At 48.6% G+C, this 25,238-nt stretch overlaps 2 protein-coding genes across 3 annotated transcripts in view; one reads left to right on the top strand and one right to left on the bottom strand.

Annotated features, from left to right (window-relative positions):
* Positions 1 to 25,238, top strand: part of MAPK8IP1 (mitogen-activated protein kinase 8 interacting protein 1) — a 105,873-nt gene that overhangs the window by 66,559 nt on the left and 14,076 nt on the right. The window contains exons 4-7 of one of the 2 annotated variants that reach the window (XM_066583418.1): positions 4,129 to 4,210; positions 6,958 to 7,770; positions 12,433 to 12,502; positions 13,827 to 13,999. In XM_066583418.1, coding sequence (XP_066439515.1) covers positions 4,129 to 4,210; positions 6,958 to 7,770; positions 12,433 to 12,502; positions 13,827 to 13,999 — 1,138 coding nt within the window. Of the gene's footprint in view, positions 1 to 4,128; positions 4,211 to 6,957; positions 7,783 to 12,432; positions 12,503 to 13,826; positions 14,000 to 25,238 lie in introns of both variants that reach the window. The other variant, XM_066583417.1, reaches the window with a different exon arrangement.
* On the bottom strand, positions 19,402 to 23,796 carry LOC136582639 (Y-box-binding protein 2-A-like). The gene is made up of 3 exons (XM_066583810.1): positions 23,241 to 23,796; positions 22,164 to 22,364; positions 19,402 to 19,790 (listed from the first exon to the last, which is right to left on the bottom strand). The coding sequence occupies exons 1-3, from the start codon at positions 23,623 to 23,625 to the stop codon at positions 19,402 to 19,404; spliced, it is 975 nt and encodes a 324-aa protein (XP_066439907.1). The 5' UTR covers positions 23,626 to 23,796.

Below are 25,238 nucleotides of genomic sequence, written 5' to 3'. Positions count from 1 at the left end.
GCATCAGTAGGACACAGAAGGCTCCAACCTACCCAAAGCTAACCCTGAAGCTGGGTGACGGCCTTGTGACCCATGTAGTGGGCACCCAATTGTAGTAAGCCACGATAAGGGTCCTTTTAGACGAGCCGATTATCGTGTGAATGAGCGAGTGACGTCATCGTTGGCTCATTCAAAGGAGAATCGTTCAGTCTTTCACATTCGCTGTATAAGGCTAATTTCACACAATACCCGACCGTGAAACTCGCGCTCGGGATTGTACGATGTCCCCGCTAATACGGGGCCTTTTTTTGTCAAGACCGCCTCCTATCACTTCAGGGAAGTAGCAATCCTTCAGCGCCGTAGAATCGGAAAGTGTTTTCCATTGTTTTCAATGGGAAACCTCACATTGCACTTGTGCGCACCTCGCAAGCCGTGTAATGTTTTTGAAAACAATGGACGATGTCTTCCGAGGAAACGGCCAAGGATAGGACATGCTGCGGTTTGTTTTTTCGCACAATGCGATGCGTTAAAAAGAATTGCCCCCGTTCAAAGGAATGTGGTTCATATTCGTGCGTCTCGCAACACACAAATCTCACGCGATTCTCTCAGCCGAATGAAAGCGGCCTTAGTGAATGAGAACGACTGAGCGATTGCTGTTAAAACTAAACGATAAGCGAACAAGCCCATGTTGATTTTTATGCTGCATAAGGGCCAATACCCACATCCAGATTTCTGCCGCGGCAAAAAATCCACGGCGTTGTCCCGCAGCTATTAGGTTCTATTCAACCTAATAGCTCAATGCGGTGGAATTCCGCAGCGTAAAATAAACCGCGGCATGTTATAAATGTGCGGGAATACGAGCAGCAAGCTTCCGTTGTAGTCAATGGAAGCCGGCCGCCACGCTAGACTTCTGCTGTAGCACAGTGGAAGTATAGCGTGACTACCGCCCACCACCGGCGTGTCATGCTCTGTACTGCGCATGCGTGTCATGCGGGACTTCGCACAGCAGATTCGGGAAGTAAGTATGGGGTCTTTGAGGGGGGCCGTGACGGACTCCACTGGCGTAGTCCGTTACAACTGTGGGCATGAGGCCTTAGATGGACGACGAACGAAACGTGAACGATTATCACGCATCATTCCGTTATTGTCTCGCGTTTATCGTTCGCTTTCACTCGTTTGAATGATAACCGTTCCTTCTAAAAGTCCCTTCAGTCAACATGTGCGTTTACACCTTTACAGAGCGGGCATGAAGGATGACGTCTCTTTTGACAGGGGCTTTATGTCGCCGCGTATCAGAATATCCGGTGACAGCGGCATTGTCTTCCTAGACGAGTAATCTCTGCTAATACAGAATGCGTAATCCTTTCAGGGGCTGCTAATGGGATGAGCGCAGGCAAATGGCTTATCACCCCCCTTCCTCCATGCTGGCCTATGACTTGCTGTTAGTCAGCTTTCTTGTCTTTACTCCTCGTCTCGCTCTTTCGCTGTCGCTCTCTTTTTTTCTCCGTCTACCCCATTAGCGTTCGTTGTCATAGCTACAATAACCGGAAAATAGCAGCTCAGGGCTGCGTTGAGTCATCCGAGATCCCACTGCCTGACACCATTCCTCCCCCCCACTCGCACCACTAGCTGTAGAGCCCAGAAAACACCGTATTGATGACCCGTCTCTGCGGGCGTTTTGTTTTTGCCTCCTCTCTTCATAATCTGTGAGGGGATGTCACTTGCTATTGCCTGGTGTCTATAGAGGGGACCACTGAGGTATACAGGGTGGGCAACTGACAATCAGCCCAGCACCCCACTGCTATGAAAGCTCACAAAAAAAGAAAATCTGTCTGTGTTGCCCATAACAACCAATCACAGCGCAGTTTTCACTTTACCTCAGCAGTATAACAAATGAAAGCTGCGCTATGATTGGTTGTTATGGGCACCACAGTCTTATGAAATCTGTCTTCGTTGCCCAGAGCAGCCAATCACACCACAGTTTTCATTTCTTTAGTACCCTGATGTACCGCCTTTAGCTTGGATACAACATGTGATACAGGTGGACATGGAGGCTCTAGTACCCTGTTGTACCGCCTCTAGCTTGGATACAAGATGTGATACAGGTGGGCATGGAGGCTCTAGTGCCCTGTTATACCGCCTCTAGCTTGGATACAAGATGTGATACAGGTGGGCATGGAGGCTCTAGTACCCTGTTGTACCACCTCTAGCTTGGATACAAGATGTGATACATGAGAGCATGGAGGCTCTAGTGCCCTGTTGTACCACCTCTAGCTTAGATACAAGATGTGATACAGGGGGGCATAAGGCTTTAGCACCAAACAATAAAACATTGTCAAATGTGATGCAAAAGTACTCACCTTCCTGGGCAGTCATGGAATCATAGAACGGTAGAGTTGGAAGGGACCTCCAGAGTCATCGGGTCCAACCCCCTGCTCAGTGCAGGATTTACTAAATCATCCCAGACAGATATTTGTCCATCCTCTGTTTGAACACCTCCATTGAAGGAGAACTCACCACCTCCCGTGACAACCTGTTCCACTCATTGATCCCCCCCACTGTCTTATATCTAATCTGTGTAGTCAGAATAGATCTAGCAAGAGCAGCAACGAGTGGCATAAAAATCCATGCATCAAAACCGATACTTCTTTATTGAAACCACATAGTAAAAGGTGGACAAGCAACGTATCGACCCTATCACAGGGTCTTTACAAGTACACTGACAGCCCTTCAGATATTTGTAGACAGCTATTAAGTCTCCTCTCAGCCTTCTTTTTTTGCAAGCTAAACATTCCCAGATCTTTTAGCCGTTTCTCATAGGACATGATTTGCTGACCGCTCACCATCTTGGTAACTCTTCTCTGAACTTGCTCCAGTTTCTCGGTCTTTTTTTAAAGTGCGGTGCCCAGAATTGGACAGAGTATTCCAGATGAGGTCTGACTAAGGAAGAGTAGAGGGGGATAATGACCTCACGTGATCTAGACTCTATGCTTCTCTTAATACATCCCAGAATTGTGTTTGCCTTTTGGCTGCTGCATCACATTGTTGACTCATGTTCAGTCTATGATCTATTAGTATACCCAAGTCTTTTTCTTATGTGCAGTCCAAACTAGGTAGACCAGAACATAACGTATATCAGCTGCTGCCTCCTTGAAACGGACAGGCAGGATGACCTTCCTACAGAAAAATGAAAAAACAGGGATCTTGGCGCTGCTGGTAGAAGGATAGTGGTCTGAGCTTGTGAAGATCAGTTTATTCAGGCACAATTACGAGTGATGAAGGCTACCATGTGCATCTTATATGCATTGGAGTGTCACTTGTACCTTGGAGTGGGGTTTAAGATTACTACTAGAGATGAGCGAGTATACTCGCTAAGGCACATTACTCGAGTGAGTAGTGCCTTAGCCGAGTATCTCCCCGCTCGTCTCTAAAGATTCAGGGGGCCGGCGGGGGGCGGGGGAGAGCGGGGAGGAACGGAGGGGAGATCTCTCTCTCCCTCGCTCACCCCTGCTCCCCGCCGCAACTCACCTGTCACCCGCGCCGGCCCCCGAATCTTTAGAGACGAGCGGGGAGATACTCGGCTAAGGCACTACTCGCTCATCTCTAATTACTACATTTTTCAATTCCCCTTCTTGGAACTGAATTTTTTTGCATTGAACTCAGAGCCTAACAAGAGGTTTTCCGTGCCCAGGAGGAGTGAGAGGGACCCTTCAGGTGAGCTGGTTTATCTCTGTTTTTTACAATTGCACATATTAACGCGGTATACCTGAATAGATTGATCTTGCCCTTCACAACCTTGGACCACTACTCTTCTTCTTATCAGTAGCGTCTGGGATCCCTGTTTTTTCATTCCCCTGTATCTGAGCTCATGAAGATACCAATTCGGTATCGAAACGCGTTGCCAGCCGCTCCCCCAATCTGACCTTTGTTGCTTTGTACTTTTCAAACTTTAATAACTTTTCTTTATTTAAGCGCTGCGGAATATTTTGGCACTATATAAATAAGGATTATTATTATTATTTAAAATAAAAGTGCCGCACTAGTCGTTCCAATTAGCTTACCCAGAACTGGTGTGCAGTGAGACTCAAAATTGTCTACAGATAATTTTTTGATTTATGGGATGAAAACCTAATTTTGTACTTTTTACAGGACACTTTGAATAACAATTCCCTAGCAAAAAAGTACAGCTGGCAAGAGAGAGTATCCCGCTCCTCCTCCCCACTTAAGACAGGTAAGTGAGACTATTAGGCCTCATGTCCACGGGGAAAATAATAATTAAAATTCGCAGCGGATCACTCGCATGCGGATCCGCACCCCATAGGGATGCATTGACCACCTGCAGGTAGATAAATACCCGCGGATGGTCAATAAAAGTGAATTTAAAAAAATCTGGAGCATGAAAAAAAATGGACATGCTCCATTTAGGTGCGGGTCTCCCGCAGGCTTCTATTGAAGCCTATGGAAGCCGTCCGGATCCGCGGGAGACCTAAAATCAGAATATACTCACCTGCTCCGGACGCTCCAGATCTTCCCTTCTTTGCGGCTTGATCTTCTCTCCGTCGCTGCCGGATCTTCTTTCTTCGGGCCTGTGAATGTGCCCGCGCACGCGCGCGGCACGCAGCCGGCGTGCCGAGCACATCGGCCAGGCCGAAGAAAGAAGATCTGGCCGCAATGGAGAGAAGATCAAGCCGCGAAAAGGAAAGATCTGGAGCGTGCGGAGAGGTGAGTAATTGTTATTTTCAGCCCTCATGACCGCGGGTTAGGAGGGACCCGCTACGGATTCTCCATGGAGAATCCGTAGCGGGCCTGATTTTCCCCGTGGACACGAGGCCTTAGACTATTATGACTTACGGTCCGAGTTTCTCAGGCCGCTATCACACTCGTCCGTGTAAAGGTAGCCTTAGGCTGGGCTCACACGAATGGACCGGATTCCACATGCGGGCAGCCCACAACAGATTCCGGCTGTTACCATGGCCGGCGACCCTATGTACTCGAATAATCTGTATTGCGGATGATCGTGGCGACGCGCTGTGAGTACAGTTTTTTTTTTTTTGAATGTTAGTATTTCTAAGCAACGACACGGGTACCCGCGACCTATACGCAATGTTAGTTGTGGATGGGTTGCAGATCGGACAGTTCCATTGACTTCAATAGAGGCCATCCACACAGAGTCCGCATAGAGCGTGCTGTGATTTTTTTCTTCCTCCGCTCGCGAAATGTGCAATTCATATCCGCAAGTGTGAGCGAAAAAGTGAAAGAACATTCATGCCGATCGTGGATTCCGCCATTGGAATCTGCCCGTGTGAGCCTGGCCTTACAGAACTCTGGGATACTTTATTCTCCATGATCCCGGGACTCTTCTGTTTTTCCGTGACAGTTTAGTTTTATTGAAATTTTGGCTTAATCTCTGCATTTTGTGTTCGATTCGATCTCTACCACAACATGTACTGTTAGTAAATAGGGCCCCATATGGCTCGTTATTTTTGAATGAAGCCAGATAGACGCTCGCCAGCAAGTTTTATCTCATCACAAAAATGCAAACAACGATTGCAGAAACCACATGTCAAAAATACATGTGAACGAGAATAAACATGTGGGAGGGAAAGTAAGAAAGTACATTAGTCACTAATTTACCAAAAATAGGATTCATTAGTTCCCCCATAACAGAAACCGCCTCAGGCAACAATAACAAAGCCAGTTAGCAGGCAAGCCACAGCGCCCCATAATACTGGCGGCCAATATGCCCCAGTCACCGACAAGTGTCAGTTACAGTCAATGTCCCCATACCGTTGTGAGTCACAGTAGGGCCGGGCTCACACGGCCACATTATAAGAGGCTGCGTAAAATGTGCAGCGTCTTAATGGCGCATCAAACTGTGTATTATCGTGTTTTTGCTCGCACAATACAAATAAGTTCGTCTGAGCCTGGCCTAAGTGCCTCAGTAACAGTGTCAGCCATGGTCAGTGATGTGCAGTCAGTGCCTCAATAATAGTGTCAGACACTGTCCACACCCCCCATAATACAATCAGCGTCCCGCAATGTGAACCAGAGCCAGTACCCCAATAACAGTGTCAGACAGTCAGTGCCCCCATAGCATTGAGAGACGCAGTCAGTGCCTCAATAACAGCGTTATTCATAGTCAGCACCCCATAATACAGCAAACCAGTGTACCCCAATGTGAACCACAGTCAGTACCCTAATAACAGTATTATACACGGTCAGCTCCTCCATAATACAGCAAACTAGTGTATTCCAATGTGAACCACAGTCAGTACCCCAGTAACGATCTCAAACAGTCAGTGCCCCCATAACATTGGCACCAGGCTGGAAATCTCATATTGCCTCTTGTTATAGAGTTCTGGACATATGTATGCATAGGTGTGCGCAAAACGCTGCGCAAACCTGCGCTCACCTGCACCTAGTTTGGCTTGATAGCCATTTAAATCAGGGTGGGGTGATTACCAGGGGCGTAACTAAAGGCTCAGGGGCCCTGATGCAAAAGGTGAGCTGGGGCCCCCCCTGTATCTGTACCCGTACCCATACCTAAACCTTGCTGATTACCCCGCCCATGTGAGCTAGTGCCTGCCAAATATGCAGAGGAGCAAGTATATTTTGCAAAATGCCCTTGTGAAGTTGCTCCGATGCTCACTGGATCCCCCATTCCAGCGCTGTGCCCTTCCGAAGTTGCCGCACGCACTCAGTGTGACACTCCTCAGCCCTCTCTTCCATTAATTTCTATGGCAGAGTGCACATACACGGCTCGTTAAAAAGAGTCACTCTGTTGGCGTATGGCAACTTTGCGGGACACAGCCCTGGAACGGGGGAACCAGTGAGTATCATACACAGCTCCCCCGTCTCCCCTTGTCATGTTTGAGCCCCGTAATGTAGTATTTGGTGCTCAAACGTGATGACAGGTTCCCTTTAGGACAACATAAAATCTTCTTGTAACTTATGTATACTCGTCATTTTATTATACAGGAGATACAACCCCATCCAATGAACACGTATGTCTTAGTGATGAAGGGAACCCACCAGCCGTGACACAGGACCGCGGAACCTCCACCGATACCCCCTGCCGACGTCATAACACCACCCAGAGTGCCAACGATCCCTCTGGACGTTCTTCTACTAGGTCTCGCTTGGACCCACATAGAGACCGCATCCGCTACCAGACAGATGTAAGACTGGAACCCACAGAAGAGATATTCCTGACACCCGTTCAGAGGTGTTCAGACCCTCCAGAACCAGAAAGACCATTTGTATCACAGGCTGGACCCTGCCGCATGTCCGTCAGCTCAGATGCAGACGTTAATGTCCGACCCAACAATGGGGGCAGGCACCAGTTGTCAATCAGTGAGGAGGAGGAGGAGGAAGGGGAAGATGGGGTGGGGTATCTTGGGCGTTCATCAAGGGTCGGTGCTCCTCGTGGACTTCAGAGGTCTTCGGTGAGTTCGGACACCAGCGGCTTATCTTATGACTCTGTCAAGTACACATTAGTGGTTGACGATAATGTGCAGCTACAGTTGGTCAGTCTACGGCAATGTTACGCAGGGTACAGCGATGACAGCGACAGTGGCACCGTGTATGACAACTGTGTGTCCTCACCGTATGAGTCAGCCATCGGTGAGGAATATGAAGAAGAAGAGGAGGAACAGGTGGGGGCAGTTTCGAGGGAGGGAAGTAGAGTCCGTAGGTCTATGTGCTTATCGGACACCTCTTCTCCAGACGGCGATGTGTCTTACTCCAAAAAGTTCCTCAATGTCTTCATGAATGGACGGTCACGCTGTACGAGTGAGTTTACGAGTGAGCTAATTCGTTCTAATCTACTAATATATGTCATATATGTGCAGTCCTGTCATGTTTAAGTAATACGGGCACATGTATTAAAGTATGGACACTTGATAACCTTGAGAAGGACCTCTGCACCACATCCTGTAAATACTTCATCATACCCTTCAAAAGCCCACATGAAAAATTGGCATGCAAATTTGGTGTAAAAAATTTACGTAAATTTGGCTTACTCCATGATACCAACAGTTTTACATGGATGATACTTTAATACATTTACCTCGCTGTGTATATTATACTGGCAGTATAAGAATATATCGCTATAGTTGCCTTGAGGTGGCCAAACACATTGGATGTATATCAGCCAAATTCGCCAATTTCAGCAGGTCCAGCTGTTGCGTATGAAGGGCCTCCCAATTCTTCGCAATGTCAGATGTCAGGGGAGATGAGGATCAGGCAATTGGATTTCAACTGCCAGATCCTTTTCTTCTTGGGGAGATAAGCCGCTTCCAAGGGTGTCTGGCGCTAGATTTCTTCCTTCTTTACACCAAAACACACGCATACCCGAGTAAGCGTGCATGTATATAGCGGTGTCAGGTGAGATGGATGTCCGTTGAAGGAGCATTCAGCTGAGAATTATCTAATGTGTTTGGCCAAACTCAGTCTGTGGGTGAATAAATAGATATGAAGTGTTCTCTTTCTTTGTAAAAAGAGATTCTTCAGCAGCTGCAGTATACTGATTCAGTAGACCTTTGGCTGTTCCCGCAACGTGGGCCACAAGCGCCATAGCTTAAGTCTGCAGAAATGCTTTTCTAAATTATGCAGTCAACATATAATGGTCAAATATCAGCTCTTCACAATGATAGTGATTGCAGTGCAGTTACCTCCAGTTATCACAGGGGACATCTTGTCTGATTGGGGTCACATTTCCTTTTCTTCTCTATCTGCTCAGTGCCTCCCCATAGTTATGATGCCTGCCTTTGTGATCCATACAGTATTAACACCTCCTTTGTGCCCCATACGGTTAGAGTGCCTGCACACAGTAATAATTTCTGCATAATGTCCACCACAATAAATAATGCATCCTTTGTGCCGTACAATAAGAGTGCCCGCCTTTGTGCCCCCACCTATTAATAATTTCCCTTTGTGTCCCCCTCTCAAGGTAATAAACACCACTTCATGTCCTGGAAAAAATTAAGTAATAATCCTCTCTCTGTGCCGTCATAAAATAATAAGCCCCCTCTTTGCCCCACCAAGTTATAGTGCCCTCTCTATGCCCCCCTTAATCCACTCGCCCCCAAAACTCCAGCAAGCATATATAGTACCAACTGCATTCTAGATACTATTACGTCTGCTGATTACACCGCAGTCCATGTGATCTCGACTCCTCACCCTTCTCGTCTCTCAGCACAATAGGTAGAGGAGACGGGAGAGGAGTCGGCCTTGCATGGACCGCACTGTAATCAGTAGGGAAACAGTATCTGGAATACAGTTGGTTCAGCATAGACCATTTGGATGGCTATGGGCCCCCCTGGGAGCCTCAGACCCCAGATGGCTGCCCAAACTACCCCTGGTATAGTCCTCCATTGACAATATGTATTGTATATTATGCCCCAATTGCTGCCATAGGGGCCATATCATCACTTCCAGGACTCCTTGTTCTTCTTTATGCTGAAAATAGTTCTTAATGACTTTGGCTGGATGTTTGGGGTTGTTGTTCTGCTGCAGAATACATTTGGAGGCAATTGGATACCTTCTATTTTTTCACACCTGCCTAAATCTTTTACACAGTACGGTATACACAATCTTATGTTTCTTAGCAGTCAAGGGAGGACAAGGAGCTTTCCCTTAGACCTCACAGAGTCATAGTAAGTCGCTCATTCGAGTGTATAGGCCCTCTACTCCCTAACCCCAAACAACACACTGAACGTGTCTGTGGGAAATTGTAGGCATACAGAGGGGTTTTCTCTACTTTTAGGATTTCCGTTTTCCTGACCATCGGGAATGGGACCCAACAACACAGCTCAGGAAAGGTGGGAAGTATTTGCAAATACTCCCTCTGTGATGTGTTTTAGACATCCCTTCTAATATAGGCCGCCTGCAGACGGGCGGGTCGGATCCGGCGGCGATAATTCTCGCCGCGGGACCCGACCCGAGCGCCTGCAGGGAGCAGCGCGTACTCACCCGCGCCCGGCGGCCCCGGCTCTTTCATGTGCTGGCAGCCGGCGCATGCGCAGACTGGAGCCGGCGGCCGGGTGAGTGACGTCTCTGTGCGAGGCTCTGCGAGCCCTGCACAGAAATAGGACATGCCGCGGTTTGTTTGCCGCGCGACATTTCGCGCGGCCAAACCGCGGCCGTCTGCATAGGAGTGCGTATTGTAATGCACTCCTATGCAGGCTTTCAGTGGCGGAAATCCCGCGGGAAATCGCGCCGCGGGATTGCCACCCGTGTGCAGGCGGCCTAAACAAGTGATTTCCAGTGATAGTCGTTCCATATAAAAGCAGAACCCCACAGGGTACTGAGCAAGAAATCACTCATTGGCTGCTAGTTGCCTCCCTGAAACGAAGCGATTTATGAGCGAATTCTCGCTTATTGTAATCAGGCAGTTGTTCATCTATGAATGACTGCCTGTTCACAGTGACTGGAGGCGGCCGGCCGGAAGAGATTCCCCCACGCTTCTCCTCAGTTCACTGAACAACTATGGTAACATACTATGTTAGGTCGAAAAAAGACATCTGTCCATCCAGTGCAGCCTATTTTGCCCCAATGTTGATCCAGAGGAAGGCAAAAATGAGGGGGAAGCCATATTTAAGCGCAAAAATTCCTTCCTGACTCCAAGCTGGCAAACAGAATAACCCTCAGATCACCGACCCCTCTTAAGTAACCAATTATATAAAATGTAATATTGTAACACTCAAGAAAAGCATCCAGGCTCCTCTTGTACTGTTTTAGGGAGTTCACCATCACCACGTCCTCAGGCAGAGAGTTCCATAGTCTCACTGCTCTTACAGTAAAGAATCCCCTTCTATGTTGGTTTAGAAACCTTCTTTCCTCTAGATGTAAAGGGCGCCCCCTTGTCACAATACTGGGTATAAATAGATGATGGAATAGATTTCTCTATTGTCCCCTAATATATCTATACATAGTTATTAGGTCGCCCCTCAGCCATCTTTTTTCTAAACTAAATAATCCCAATTTTGATAACCTCTCTGGGTATTGTAGTCCGCCCATTTTATTTATTACTTTAGTTGCCCGCCTTTGTACCTGTTCAAGTTCTGATATGTCCTTCTTGAGTAGCGGTGCCCAAAACTGTCCACAATATTCTATGTGTGGTCTGACCAGTGACTTTGTAGAGAGGAAGAACAATGTTCTCATCATGTGCCCCTAGAACTCTTTTGATGCCCCCCCATGATCCTACTTGGCTTGGCAGCAGCTGCCTGACACTGGTTGCTCCAGTTAAGCTTACAGTTAACTAAGACACCAAGTCCTTTTCCATGTCAGTGTTCCCCAGTCGTCCTGTGTAAAAGCACACTTTTACTCTCGCATGGGTTTTGGTAATTAAAAGGGATATCTAAAAGGTCATATGGTCATCACTGAGGGGTGTTCTCTGCTCAGGAATAGAAAAGGAGACGGGTGGAGCAAACCCTATGGTATCAGAGGCTTTGGTTCCAGATGAATGTCTAGAAACCAAAAATGTCTTAGGAAGGGCTGTGAAGAATGAATAAACTGTGGAGGTGCTGCCAACCAGGAGAACCCACCAAAGGTGGGCACGGCAGATGTCTGAAGAGCTGTAGAAAGAAAAGACTGGTGGATGGACACAACTCTCCAGAAAAGATGGCGGGATGGTAGGATGTATTATCCAACTTCTCTTTTATGAAGTATATTAAAAAAAACAGCATAGGATATAATTTTCAGAGAGAACCCCTTCTTCAGTCAAGCTGGGTGGGACATCGCTTCTGGGACTAAGGGATATGGGACCCAAAAGGGCTGGTGCTACCAGTGGTGGAGCTGAAGACAGCAGGATAAGTGGAGAAACTCCTGCTGTCTCCTGCTCCACCACTGGTACCACCAACACTTTTGGGTCCCATATGCCTTAGTCCCAAAAATGATGTCCCACCCAGCTTGACTGAAGAAGGGGGTTCCCCCCAAGACACGTATCCTATGTTGTATTTTTAAAATACTTTTAAAAAAAGAGAAGTTGGATAATACATCCTACCGTCCCGCCATCTTTTCTGGAGAGTTGCGCCAATCCTTCAGTCTTTCGTCTGCTCAGGAATGGAACTCCCAAACACAAATGGACGTGCAGGTTTAATCTTCCAAAAGAAGTATTAATGTAAAACCCCTAACCATTGAAGTAAATTAAGAATTTTAAAAGCTACCTCAGAGTCCAGAATTGAACTTGCCTATCCTCTGAAATGTTTTGAGTTTCCAATTTCCATCAAAGAGCCAAAATTGGGGCTTTGCTTCATTTTAATATTTGACTTGCTCGTTGCTTTAGTAGTCGGCTGTGTTGCTTGCTGTGGATTTTGCATGTAATTCTAAGACTAAATTCCTTATGTTTCAATGCTTGTGGGTTTCATGTTTTTACCTCAAGGTTTTGGGGAAGGGGAGTACAAGGTCTAAGGTATTCTAGGGGCCCTCAGTTTGTAATCTTTTTAGGTGCAGATTCCTTTGGCTTGTTTTCGTGCCTGATAAATGGGGAAGAGCGAGAACAGACGCATCGAGCTGTATTCAGGTGACTGTACTAATACATATCTTCCCTCTAGCTGTGAATATTAATCATTGCAACATACTGTAAAGTGTGAACATGGCTCAGGGTTGGACTAGCCCACCAGAGTATTAGAGGATTATCTGGTGGGTCCAAGCTCTGATATAATAAGAAGCCCCAAAAGTCCGGTAGAAGATAACCCCATTCATAGGTTACTTTGGAGCGGTCACTTACCACTAGGGTCTATTTCTGATTAGATGAGACATAAATAACCTGTTAGATCTTTTTTGATGATACACTAACCTACCAAAAATAATTGGACATCTGAGAAAGAAGCAAAAGTAATATTTTTGTTAATACTCAGTGGGGGTCCTTTGGCCTTAAATGACATTGGATAAACTCCGTGACATACTTTTTACGAACATCTGATACACTTTAGCTGGTATTTCCCTCCATTCATCCTGCAAGTGTCTGGCGAGTTCTCTCCAAAAAGGATGCATCGGCCTGTCTACAATGCTGGAAGTGGAGAATTGAGCAATGGAAGAACGTTCTGTGGAGTGATGAATCATGCTACTCCATCTTCACATCAGATGCATGTACCCGGGTGTGGAGGATGTCTGGAGAACACCTTTTGCCCAAGTGCGCGTTGCCAACAGTTAAATACAGCGGAGGTCCCGTTATGGTCTGGGGAAGTTTTACATGGCATGGTCTCGGTCCGTTGGTTGTAGTGACAAGAACCATGGACACAGAGGTATACCCTAACATTCTAGACAATAATGTGCTGCCGACAATGTGGCAATACTCTGGGAATGGTCGGCCATACTTCCAACAAGACAACGCGCCTTGTCACACATCCAACGCTGTTTTACATTGGTTTAAGGATATGGATGTTCCACGATTGGACCGGCTGCACAGAGTCTGACCTGAACCTACTGAATATCTTTAGGATAAACTGGAACGTTGTGTCAAGAAATATGAACAGCGTCTATCTTCTTTGAGGAACTCGCCAGACGTTTGCCGGATGAATGAAGGGAAATACTAGCTGAAGTGTATGAAGCGTTAGTAGAAAATATGTGCGTACAATGATAGCAGTAAAAGCTACAATACAATTATAAGTGAATGTGTACATGTTTCTGGGCAGAATCATTTCTTCTAAATGGTCCAAGGGACCCTAGTCCAACACCGACTGCTGTTTAATGGGAAATGCTATATAATTAATTGCGTGATATATTTTGGATAGGTCTGCTACGCCAAGTTGCTTTCAGCAATATAACATTAGCTAATTAAATGTTACCAGATCTCGTTCTTTAATGCATACAATTATCCCATTAATTGTACCTTTTAATGGCAGATTCATGCCTCGTCACCCCGGGGAACTGGAGATGGAAGCGGAGGACCCACTGCTAGTGGAGGTTAAGGCTGAAGATTACTGGTATGAGGCTTATAACATGAGAACCGGGGAGCGCGGTATCTTTCCTGCCTACTATGCAGTTCAGGTGACTAAGGAACCGGATCTCCTATCAGGTAAGGACACCAGTCTCTACCTGTTGGTGATTATAAAAGCACTGGTTTTAGGGTAAGTTCCAACATAGTAGTTGCCTTGTGGCCACAATGCAACCGAAAGCTCCAAATTGGTGCAGGCAGCAAATGATTTGTGTTAACCGACTGCAGGTTGGTAATGGCCATGCAGTTTGCATAAAACCAAGCAGCCATTCACAATTAACAGTCAGTTAATACTTAGTTTGTTTGCTACCCACGTCAACTTGTATGATGGCAGGGCTTGGATGCAAGGTGAGCCGCTACATGGGGGACTGCTATTAATATATTTGGTCTGAACGTTTCCTCTGTTCAGAGTGTATACATCACAAGGCAATTACAGAAATCATTCCTATTATGTCTTTTATACAAGGTTGTACTGCCCCTGCAGGTGCTATGAAGCCCGCAAAGAGGGCAATCCCATTCCAGGTTGGTCCCATCCCCTTTCTCCATGGGTCGTGTGAATCTGTACATGGCTCCCGCTCTTCAAAGACACACCAAGATCAGTGCAAATAAAAATCAGGGAGCAAGAATTGATCCAAAGGTTATGCTAGCCTACTGGGAATGGTCATAGGTGAAAAAATGGTGCGCCCTTCTGTCCCCACTTTGTGTTTTCACTAAGCGGAGACATCTTTGTATGGGCTTACTTTAAATTCCATTTCCTTCTGCTTATGAGCAACCATGAAAGAACAACTTGATTCAAATATCTCTAACGTTACACGTCACCAGCGGATTAAAAAGTTTCTAGTATGTGCTAAGGACATATCAAAAATTCGTATTAGTAAGGGTCCATTAGGTTTCTGAGTGTGCTGTCCCTGTTATCTTCGAGTTGGTGGGACATCCATCCATAGACTTCAATGGGACACCTATATAAGGTAGAGAGGGAAATGCTGAACTCTGGGATACATAATTGTCTATGTTTAAATTTAGTAGATTCATGTTAACAGCTGTTTAACTGCTACCAGGGCTCATAGATGATACGTGATACGGATCAGAATAAGACATGGCACAATTTCTCATCCATGTCATTGGAGGACACAACAAGACCTTGGGTATAGCTGCTGCCACTAGGAGGCTACACTAAGCACAAAAGAGTTTGTTCTTCTCACCAGCTATACCCCGCTTGGAGGCACTGAACTAAATCAGCTTGAGCTTAGTAGCCGTAGGAGGCAGACCTCCAGGTCTGCAGGTCTTCTGTCTGTTTTTTTTTTTTCCCCCTTTTCCTCTCTATGTGGGAATCAGGGATGAACTAACTTCCCCGACTGTCCCCAAGTGAGGAGAGCGAACAGTGCTACATCCGACACACTGTTACTGCCATCCCTGATAAACAAAAAGTGGACCAGAGTAGCATTACTCTATTTCCCACCAGCCATGGGGCTCAAATGAGGTTTCTTGTTTGCTCCCTCATATCCAGTGCCCTCTCACTACAAAGTGAAAGTTGCTGAGGAGGTGACTATGGGAGCTGAAGAAAAGAGCCTAAAGAAGAGGTGAGTATGTTCTTTTAGGTAAGTATGGCGCCATCACCCCACTCTGATTCTTTGGTCTTCTCCTCATCCTCTCATTGTTCTTTTCTTTCAGTAACTTGATCCCTACCCTTCTACCTACCATGGGGGAATCCCCAAATTAATAACTTTTTTCCTGCCTTTGCAGCCATAGCACCTCCAGATGTCTCTGCCTTCCTTTTAGCACCTACCACAATAAAGGCCCATTTACACTTAACGACTATCGCTCAAAATTCGTTCAAATGACCGAAAATGAGCGATACTCGTTACATGTAAATCCCGGGCATCGTGCACTTTTCATTTGAACGATGATTTTAAGGTGAACTTAAAATCCCTCATTCAGCTACTGGAAATAAAGCAAACACATTTATCTCTCAGTAGACCTCAGTCTGTTATCTCCGCAGGCAGATAACATTGTAGCCTGCGGGCTGCCACTAAGATAACAAAGCAGCCCTGTGCACTGCAGGGCCTGTGATTATTCACACATTGGTCTCTGCAAACAGCTCCTGGAGGCCCTTTTACATGCAAATTAAGATGATAACGTGTTAATAGCCATTAACACTTTATGCAAAAAGATTGCTAAATTTTTCAATCATTCAGTTGTTTGAAAGATCATCTTTGCTTGTAATTGGGCCTTAACTCTGGCCACTGCACAACTTCATTAGCGCTCTCTGCTCTGCTGAATCTCTTCGGCTTGCTACCACTCCTGGGTCACAGCGTGTCCTCTGCATAGTGGCCTGGGGACATGACTCAGTCGCACCTTATTGAGACCCAGGCCTTGGCGCCGCCTACTAGGCCGCAAAACACGCTGACCCTTTCCCCTCCCTCTGATACCTTGTGCTGAGCTTTTCCCCTTCTTCCTCTGATACCTCGCGCTGTTCAGGTCAATCATCCTCCAGCCTTAAATCAGAGGTTTCCCTTCTCTGGGCAACTCCAAATTTATGCCCTGGCTTCTCAGGCCCATGTAGGCCTAGGCAGGACACTCGGGCTATGGCTGGGCCTCCAGTTAGGGTGCGAGCTGCGGTCGGACTTCCAGCTGACTTGGGCCGAACTTGAAGTGGGCACGCTGACTGCATCGCATTTCCTGTGGAGCATGACGGCTGGTGCTAGACTATTCAGAGGCGTCATTCTGAATTACATGAAACCCACTACTCAACTCTCACTAGTTTTCTGAACTACAGTTGGCAGGCTTTCCTTACATAACGGTATCAGACGAACCGTAGCCAGGTCCGTACCGCACATGGTCGGCCAGAAGAACCACCGCCTTCCTGGTATCTCCAGCTAAAAATAAGATGGACCCTGCACATTGGAAAAATTACATCTATCACTTGAAGTCCGTGAGAACAACCACTGTCTAGGACTCTGGGGTTCTCCGTGTCCTGTAGTTAATATAGCTGGGAAGCTCTTATGAGTGCCCTTGACCGTCTTCCACAGGAGATGTTATGGTTGCACTGTCAAACAGTATCCCGCTTGACAAGCATATTCCACCTCATTCCTCTTCCGTAGGAGGAGTAATGTAGTGCTGCTAGACTGTCTCCTGCATCTACCGCCTCATTACCCCCTCCAAAACAGGAGTCATGTAGCGCTACTAGCCCCTCACATGATAAGCATGTACCGTATCATTGCCCCCCTTCTCTAGGAGAGGTAATGTACCCCTGTGAGACAGTACCCCGCTTGGCAAGCAAATACCGCCTCATTACCCGTTTATAGGTGGAGCAATGTAGGGCTGCAAGACCGTCTATCACATGGTGAGTATACATCACTTCATTACCCCCTTTTATAGGTGGAGAAATGCAGCATGGTGGACTGGGGGGACTCCCCATACTTCCCGCTCCCTTCAATAAAACACGTGACTACTTCTTAGTAACAAAAACTTCTTTATTAACCAAAATTCTTAAAGACATGTATTTCACTCTATGCTGGCATAAATTATGTGGGAAGGCCACAGCTTATTTAATATTATTATATAACATCAAATTATTTCCTTCTTTCCATGCCTATCGCCTGTTCCTAACATCTAATGCTCTAAACCTTTTGAGGCGTGAGAAAGCCCGTTACGGCCTGTACGCACCCTCAATCTTCCAGCTGGCATGGAAATACCGCTAAACCGCCTACTGCTGTGACAACTTAACACCTCTCAACCCGGAAAACCCCTTCCCATTCCCCCCTCAGCTCAGAGGGCGGGCGGGTGGGCGTCTTCCTTCTTCTCTTACTCCACGTGGAATGGCACACTCTCTTTCTCCCTCTCTCTTCTTCCTGTATTAACTCCTCCCACCTCCTCCGGTCGCTTAACCCTTTCCTGTCCTAATCTCCCGCCCCCCAGTCCCTCGCTCCTACGCTACCTGCTTTGTAGCTATCTAGACTGGGGGGACTCCCCATACTTCCCGCTCCCTTCAATAAAACACGTGACTACTTCTTAGTAACAAAAACTTCTTTATTAACCAAAATTCTTAAAGACATGTATTTCACTCTATGCTGGCATAAATTATGTGGGAAGGCCACAGCTTATTTAATATTATTATATAACATCAAATTATTTCCTTCTTTCCATGCCTATCGCCTGTTCCTAACATCTAATGCTCTAAACCTTTTGAGGCGTGAGAAAGCCCGTTACGGCCTGTACGCACCCTCAATCTTCCAGCTGGCATGGAAATACCGCTAAACCGCCATGAAGGATGCAGCCTGCCTACGCTGCCATCCGCCCCCCACATGCCAGCGACATAGCCGCCTCCACCCCGTCCTGCAACCCCGATAGGAATGTGTCCATACCTATATCACTTAAATGGACACCATCCTTCCTCCACATACCTGGCACCTTTTTCTCCAGCTCCCAGTGCCTCACGGCTACCCCTCCTATTGACTTAACGAATTTAGAAATCTTAAAATTTACACTTTTTCTTACCCTGTCAATAGCCTCCACGTCCCTTGCTTCTTTCCACACTCTCCTGGCGACTATATCGGACCATACTATAATGGTGTCCTCAAAAAATTTTTTGAACCTCAACATATCCTCCTTCATAAGCGTTACTAACTCAGCTACCCTTACCCGGCCCAAGTCGTTCCCACCCGCATGAATTACCAGTATCACTTTCCCCTGGGACCATCTGCTGACACACAATATTTCTTGTAGCAGCCTGGCCCATTGAAGACCTCTTACCCCGTGCCATTTTACCTGGACCTCTTTCATGCCCAGGTTTCTGCCAATGGGCCGGGTCCCCGCTCGTTTCTCTGCCCAATGAATGAAAGAGTGGCCCACCACCCAAACTGTCCACTCCGAACCTGCAAAATAAACACATAACGGCACACCACAATGTAACTTAAACTATAACACTCTCAAATTTGGTCGGACGTACGACTTGTACGCCTCCGACCTCCAGCGTCCAACTCGCTTCAACTCGTCTCCTCTTAATCCGCAAGCAAAAGCAGACGTTGCTGCGCCGATCCTGAAAGAATGCGTGCCAAACTCGCTGGGCTCGAAACCTAAGCGCTTCAAGCATGTGCGCATAACCGCCCCAAACTGGAACTTGGTCAGTGGGGCTCCTGAAGCATGCGCCAATAGTTGTCCTTTTCCGCTGTGCCGTGACAAAAACTGTCTCAGCAACGCCACAGGACACGCCGCTGTCCCCAACGCCGTCAAGCGCAGCCACTCGCCTGCGCCATACACATCAGTCTTGGACTTTTTGATGCATAGCTTTATATCATCTGTACCGCATAGAACATCCTCGAAACGCAACCCCCCCAGCTTCCTACAGCTGGGGGCCACTATTTCGCTCAGTCTCAATGCCGCGAAAAACGCTAACGAAAACGCCACCCGAAAGAGCAGCACCTCGCTTTCATCTTTGCACACTGCTCCCAAAACGTGAAGCATCGCCTTTAACAGCTCAAATGTTATCGGCCGCCTGTCGTCTCTTCTTTTTTCCAACCTTTAAGAATCTGTCCGAAGACAAACTCCTTTGTCACGTCACGCCGTCCGTGCAGGCGCAACAAAAACGCAATGGCCGATAAGTGCTTGCGCGCCGAGCTCGCCGATGCACCGCGACGCCGCAGCTCCGCTATAACGTCTAACGTCACCGCTCTTGCCCGCGCTCCCTCAGGGAATTGTCCCCCTGCTGCCATCAACCACCTTTTCCATATAGCATTATATCGCTTCCACGTCGATTCCGCAACGGAGTTGCGAATCAGAGTCGTGAGCTCTCTTCTACTATCTCCCATAAGATCGCCGGGCAACATACCCCTTTGACATCCGCTGTCGGGTGGAGTTCCCTGAATCTCTCCATCTGGAAACGAGAAAGAGCGTCAGCCGTGTTATTGTTTACTCCGGGTACGTATCTCGCCTTCAGCTTAATATTACTCTGCAGGCATCGCAAGACCAAATGGCGTAAAACTGCCAAAACCAAGGGAGATCTGGACGTCTGCCTGTTCACCGCTGTCACTACTGCCTGGTTGTCCGACCAGAAGCAGATATTCCTGTTTTCCAAAATCGGCCCCCAGATCTCCACCGCCACCATTAGCGGAAAAATCTCCAGCAGTGTTATGTTCTTCACCCACCGTCTTTCGAACCATTCTCTGGGCCAAGGTGCACTGCACCAACTGTCCTCCAAAATTACACCGAAACCACAGGAGCCCGATGCATCCGACATCAGTCCCAGCTCCTCGTTTGCAACTTCCGCAGCTTGACAAATCACCTGACCATTAAACGTTTGAAGAAAGACTTGCCATGTGTGCAAGTCCTCCTTCATACCCTTTGTCACTCTGACGAAGTGGTGTTTCTCTTTAATCCCGACTGTCGCCAATGACAGCCGCCTTGCAAACGGGCGGCCCATCGGAATGACCCGACACGCAAAATTTAGCAAGCCGATAATTACTTGGAGCTGGTGCAGTGTAACTTTCTTAGAACTGCCAACCAACTTAACCTCTTGCCGCAACCGCGCTACTTTCTCGTCCGGTAAACGAAATACCATTTCCATGGTATCGATTTCAATGCCTAAAAATGTAAGACATGTCACCGGACCGACCGTTTTTTCGCGTGACAGCGGTACTCCCGCTTTTTCCATCAGATCCTGAAATGATGCCAATAACAACCCGCATACCTCTGAATCTGATGGCCCGACGAAAAGGAAATCATCCAGATAATGCAACACCGATCGGATGCCCGTCTCATATCGAAGCATCCAGTCCAGAAATGAACTGAACACTTCAAAGTAATAACAAGAGATGGAACACCCCATCGGTAAGCACATATCCACAAAATATAAGCCGTCCAAACGGCAGCCCAACAAGTGGAAACAATCTGGATGCACCGGTAATAGTCGAAAAGCGGACTCGATATCGGCTTTTGCCAACAGAGCCCCCTTTCCGGCCTGCCGTACTAAGCAGACAGCCCTATCGAAAGAAGTATACGATACAGCTGTTTGCTCCTTGGAAATCCCGTCGTTGACTGACTCGCCCGTCGGGTAGGATAGGTGATGGATAAGCCGGAACTTACCCGGTTCCTTCTTTGGTACCAAGCCCAAAGGTGAAACGCGTAAGTTCTCAAATGGCGGTTCCTGAAAAGGCCCCGCCATCCGACCCAGTTCTACCTCCTTTAACAGCTTCTCCATCACCATCCCTTTATTATCATACGCCGATTTTAAATTGCGGCTAAGCGTTAACGCCGAACCTGGTTGATGCGGAATGACGAAACCCGTGTTAAAACCTTCTTTAAGAAGGTTTGCTTCCCGTCTCCTGTGGTACTTGTCTAACCACTCCTCCAGGAACAGCGCGTTCACTGGAGTTGCCCCCGGGCAACGCTGTTGCCGCGGGCAAGTTTTGCTTTTGTCTCCGAAAACATCGTACCGCTGCGTGCGCACCGCCGCAAAAGGAGCACTCGTGCCGGAACTTGCATGCTGCAAGAAACCGACAGTTACCCTCATTGAATGCCCAGCAGGAACCCGAGGGCTTATGTGCCACGGGTGCCTGCTGTCCACCAGTAACCGTACTATTGCTCTGAAAAAGGGGCTTCGTCGGCTTTTGTGCCAGGATCAACTGGATCCAAGCGTCCGTCGCTTTTGTCGCCCAGCTCACATTACTCGTTCCCGAAATTCTTCGACGAAAATCTTCGTCATAGCGCCACCATGCCGCACCTCCGTGTAGCTTGTAAGCGCTATGAATAGTGTTAATATATACCAGTAGCTCCGGGCCTTTACCCGGCTGGTACTGGCATATGACGTGAGCCAGGGTCAACATGGCTTGTAGCCAATTGCTAAATGTTTTAGCTATTTTGGGCTTCTTGTCCCGTTCTGCGAAGCGCTCCTTATCCACCGACACATGCTCCACCGATAGGAGCGACCAAATGTCCACGTATACTCCACTTTTAATTTTTTCAATTGTGTCCTCCGCGAGGCCCACCCCCAGCGGGGCCACGCCACAAAATAAGGAGTCTGAAAAACGCAGACCATCTTTCACCGACTCTTCGCCTTTTCCGGTCGCCACCACTGGCGAGCACCCGGCAGCGTGAGCCACATCACCAACCACGGGACTCCCCGGGTTAACACTCGTCACCATACCTTTACCTTTGTCAAACTCGTTCACCAGCGCTCTCAGCGCTACCATAAAGTTATTCACATTATTGGGCGACGAATCACCCCACACTCTATTACATTGGGACTCACCCTCCAATTCGTCCTCCGGCCCTGCCGAGGGGAAAGACGGGTGACTCGGTCCCGGTTGGCTCCTTTCCGGACTCGCCACCGCGTGTCGTACCCTGTCCCAATTACGGGAGACACCACGGGGTCGCATGCTGTAGCCATAGGACGCCCTGGAGGCTGCGGCCCGCTCGCCCTGCCTTTCGGTACGTGAGGCCCGCCTCTCATCTGTGGAGGAAGCCGGTGAACATGGTAACGCCTGCTGCGACGCGCAAACCAAAGTCCCATGGCCGCTGCGCCTACCGCTCCTGTCCACCGCTTCCGAACGCCTGTACCCTCTGGCGAAATGGGGCGCCTCCCGACGTGTACAAGGCTCACCGGACTCCGATGACGAGCTATCTGTTCTTGCTTCGCTGCGCCAACTTCCTCGCGCCATGCTGCCAACCTCCCGCCTGCTGCCTAACCCCCCCTCCGTCCCGCTACCGGCCCCTTGACTACCGGGCAGGTAGCTTCCCCCTCCCCCCTTTCCTTTCCTCTGTCTCACCTGTCCGCTTTGCTCCACCCCGTAAGCCCCTTGCCGGCCTGAAGTGCCTTCGCCTGCTTGTGCTCGACTGTCCTTTGCAAAAGGGAAAGAACCCCGGGGCGACCTGTGACCGCTGCTCGCTGCCCCTCCTCCCCCTCCCTCCTTCCTGCGTGCCCCGTAAGCCCCTTTCTGGCTTGGCGCGTCTCTATAAAATATCCCGCTGCCCCTCATGTTAGGGCATGAGCCCTGGGGCGACAATGGGGCCATACTGCCTAATTGGGCTCCCCCCCGGGCTCCCCCCCCCCTTCCCCCCCTCTGCTTTCCCGCCCTGCGCCTCTTCCTCCTCATCCCCCACCCCCCCTTTTGCCCTGCGCTCGCGCTGCTGCGGCCGCTTGCGCTGTTGCTGGCCTCGCTGCTGCCGCTGGGGCTCGTCTCCCTCCGCTCGGGAGTCCCGGCGCCGGAACTTCTTCCGGCCCGCGGATCCATCCGCCCGCCGCCGGCACGGCGCGCAGGCCGTCCCCCTTCTCTCTCCGCCTGACGCTGGACAGCCGCGGGGCAAACCCTTCCCACGCTGGACTTACCCGCTCCTGATGCCGCTGCTGAAGTCCCGGTAAGTCCCTCGGGGGTTTCTTCTGGTCTTCCGGCGCTTCTTCCGGTCGCGCCCATGCTGCCTCCCGCCGCCGAGCGCTGCGGCCGCGCTCCGCCACCGACATTCGAACGCGCAGGTCTCGGGCTTGCGTTCTGGGCCCCCTTCTTCACGGCTGGGCTCGGGCTCAGCCTGGTAGGGGGAATCCTCCTTCTCTGGGGTCTTCCGCGGGGCGCGCTGGATGCCATCTGCGCCGGCTGCACTTCTCCTGCCCCGGCTTCTCCCGACGGCGTGGCACCGATCTCCGCGGCCATCCTCATCAGCCACTCCGGTCCCTGGCTGGCAACAGCTTCCTTGATCTGTAGCACGAGTTGGTCCATACTTCTTTCTTGATTGTCTTCTGACCTCCTTCCCACGTCTTCCTTCTTCTCTTACTCCACGTGGAATGGCACACTCTCTTTCTCCCTCTCTCTTCTTCCTGTATTAACTCCTCCCACCTCCTCCGGTCGCTTAACCCTTTCCTGTCCTAATCTCCCGCCCCCCAGTCCCTCGCTCCTACGCTACCTGCTTTGTAGCTATCTAAGACCATGTTTCACGTGCCTATGTATTACGAGAGCATTGGGAGACAGTGTCCCACATGACTATGCATGATGAGCATCTACCACCCTATCACCCTTTCCGTGCAGGAGTAATGTCGCATTGCATAAGGGCTCCTGCACACTGGCGAGAGCGATATCGAGCCGTGATTCATCTCATGATATTGCTCTCGCAATCCATGGGAAATCCTGCATGTAAGGCGTTTTCATGTGAAAGCAGCCTCGCATCACTGCGGGGAACCCCTTCATCTCATTATTTTCAATAGGGCAGCAGCAGACTCCAGACTCCTTTCGCGCAGTCAAGGCCAGAGTATCACTGCAGGCCACAGGACACCCCTAGGATAGGGAATGCCCTTTAACAGGATGACAGGGGTTGTAGTTGTCACGGGTAACGCCACCATTCCTACACACCGGTATGACCTTCGGCAGAGAATAAATGCAGACAGAGACAGTCTTTGAGTACCACGGGTCCCTAGGAACAGTTAGAGCCCGGTGTAAACTTTTACTTGCAAACTTGAACAGATTATAAAAGGCAGTTTATTTTAAGACTTTACAGTGCAGACAAATGACTTTCAAACATAGTAAAGATTATTTTCTTGCAGTACCTCCACCCTGACTTGCAGATGCGTGGGTTTGACAATTATAGGGTGTACCTCTACGTGGTGATCCTGGCTCTGGATGGCCGCATAGGAAAAATCAGACAAAGAAGTAGTCCCTTTGCACTGGCCTTGTCAGAAGTAGTTACTTACAATTACTTTCTCTCTATTGGGGGCTCACTCCACTCACATCCAGAACTCAAACATCACGGGAAATCTCTCCTCTGCTTCCATCTTCACCACAAGAAGGCTGAAGGTACCTCCATGTGGCTCTGTGTTTTCTAGCAGCTTTAGAAGATAGACCCTGAACTGCACACACTTTCCCGCTCTCAAGCACTCCCATTTATACCTTCTCTCACAACACATGACATGACAAACTGATACATTTACATGCAGTCTATTATTTTAGCAGACATTAACCTCTCAAGCGCCGCAGCTGTGCAACACCCACACTGGAAATGACAACACAGGTTTGCACAGTGCATCAACATAGGACAAACATGTATGACACTTATGGAGGGAACTAGGATGGTGTTTTGGGCCACAACACCTCCTCAGTTACCGGGCAGTTGGCGTTCCTGCACATTTACGTATGCTATTGACCACTAACCCTGTGAACTCCATGACCACAGTTTGCCTTCTTGTTTCTACTGGATTCAGTTATCAATGATGATAGTTCCACAAGTGTTGAGAAGCTGGGCGGGTGTAGCCCTGCAGAACTAATAAGGGCTTTCCATTTTTCTATTACGTCAGCATGTCTTTCAAGGCTTCGTGATTCTCCTGAGCTCATCGCTCTCCGTT

The sequence above is a fragment of the Eleutherodactylus coqui genome, chromosome 11, assembly GCF_035609145.1.
Source record: "Eleutherodactylus coqui strain aEleCoq1 chromosome 11, aEleCoq1.hap1, whole genome shotgun sequence".
Lineage (NCBI taxonomy): Eukaryota > Metazoa > Chordata > Amphibia > Anura > Eleutherodactylidae > Eleutherodactylus > Eleutherodactylus coqui.
The sequence above is the reverse complement of the archived record's forward strand: the minus strand, read 5'-3'. Positions and strand labels throughout refer to the sequence as shown.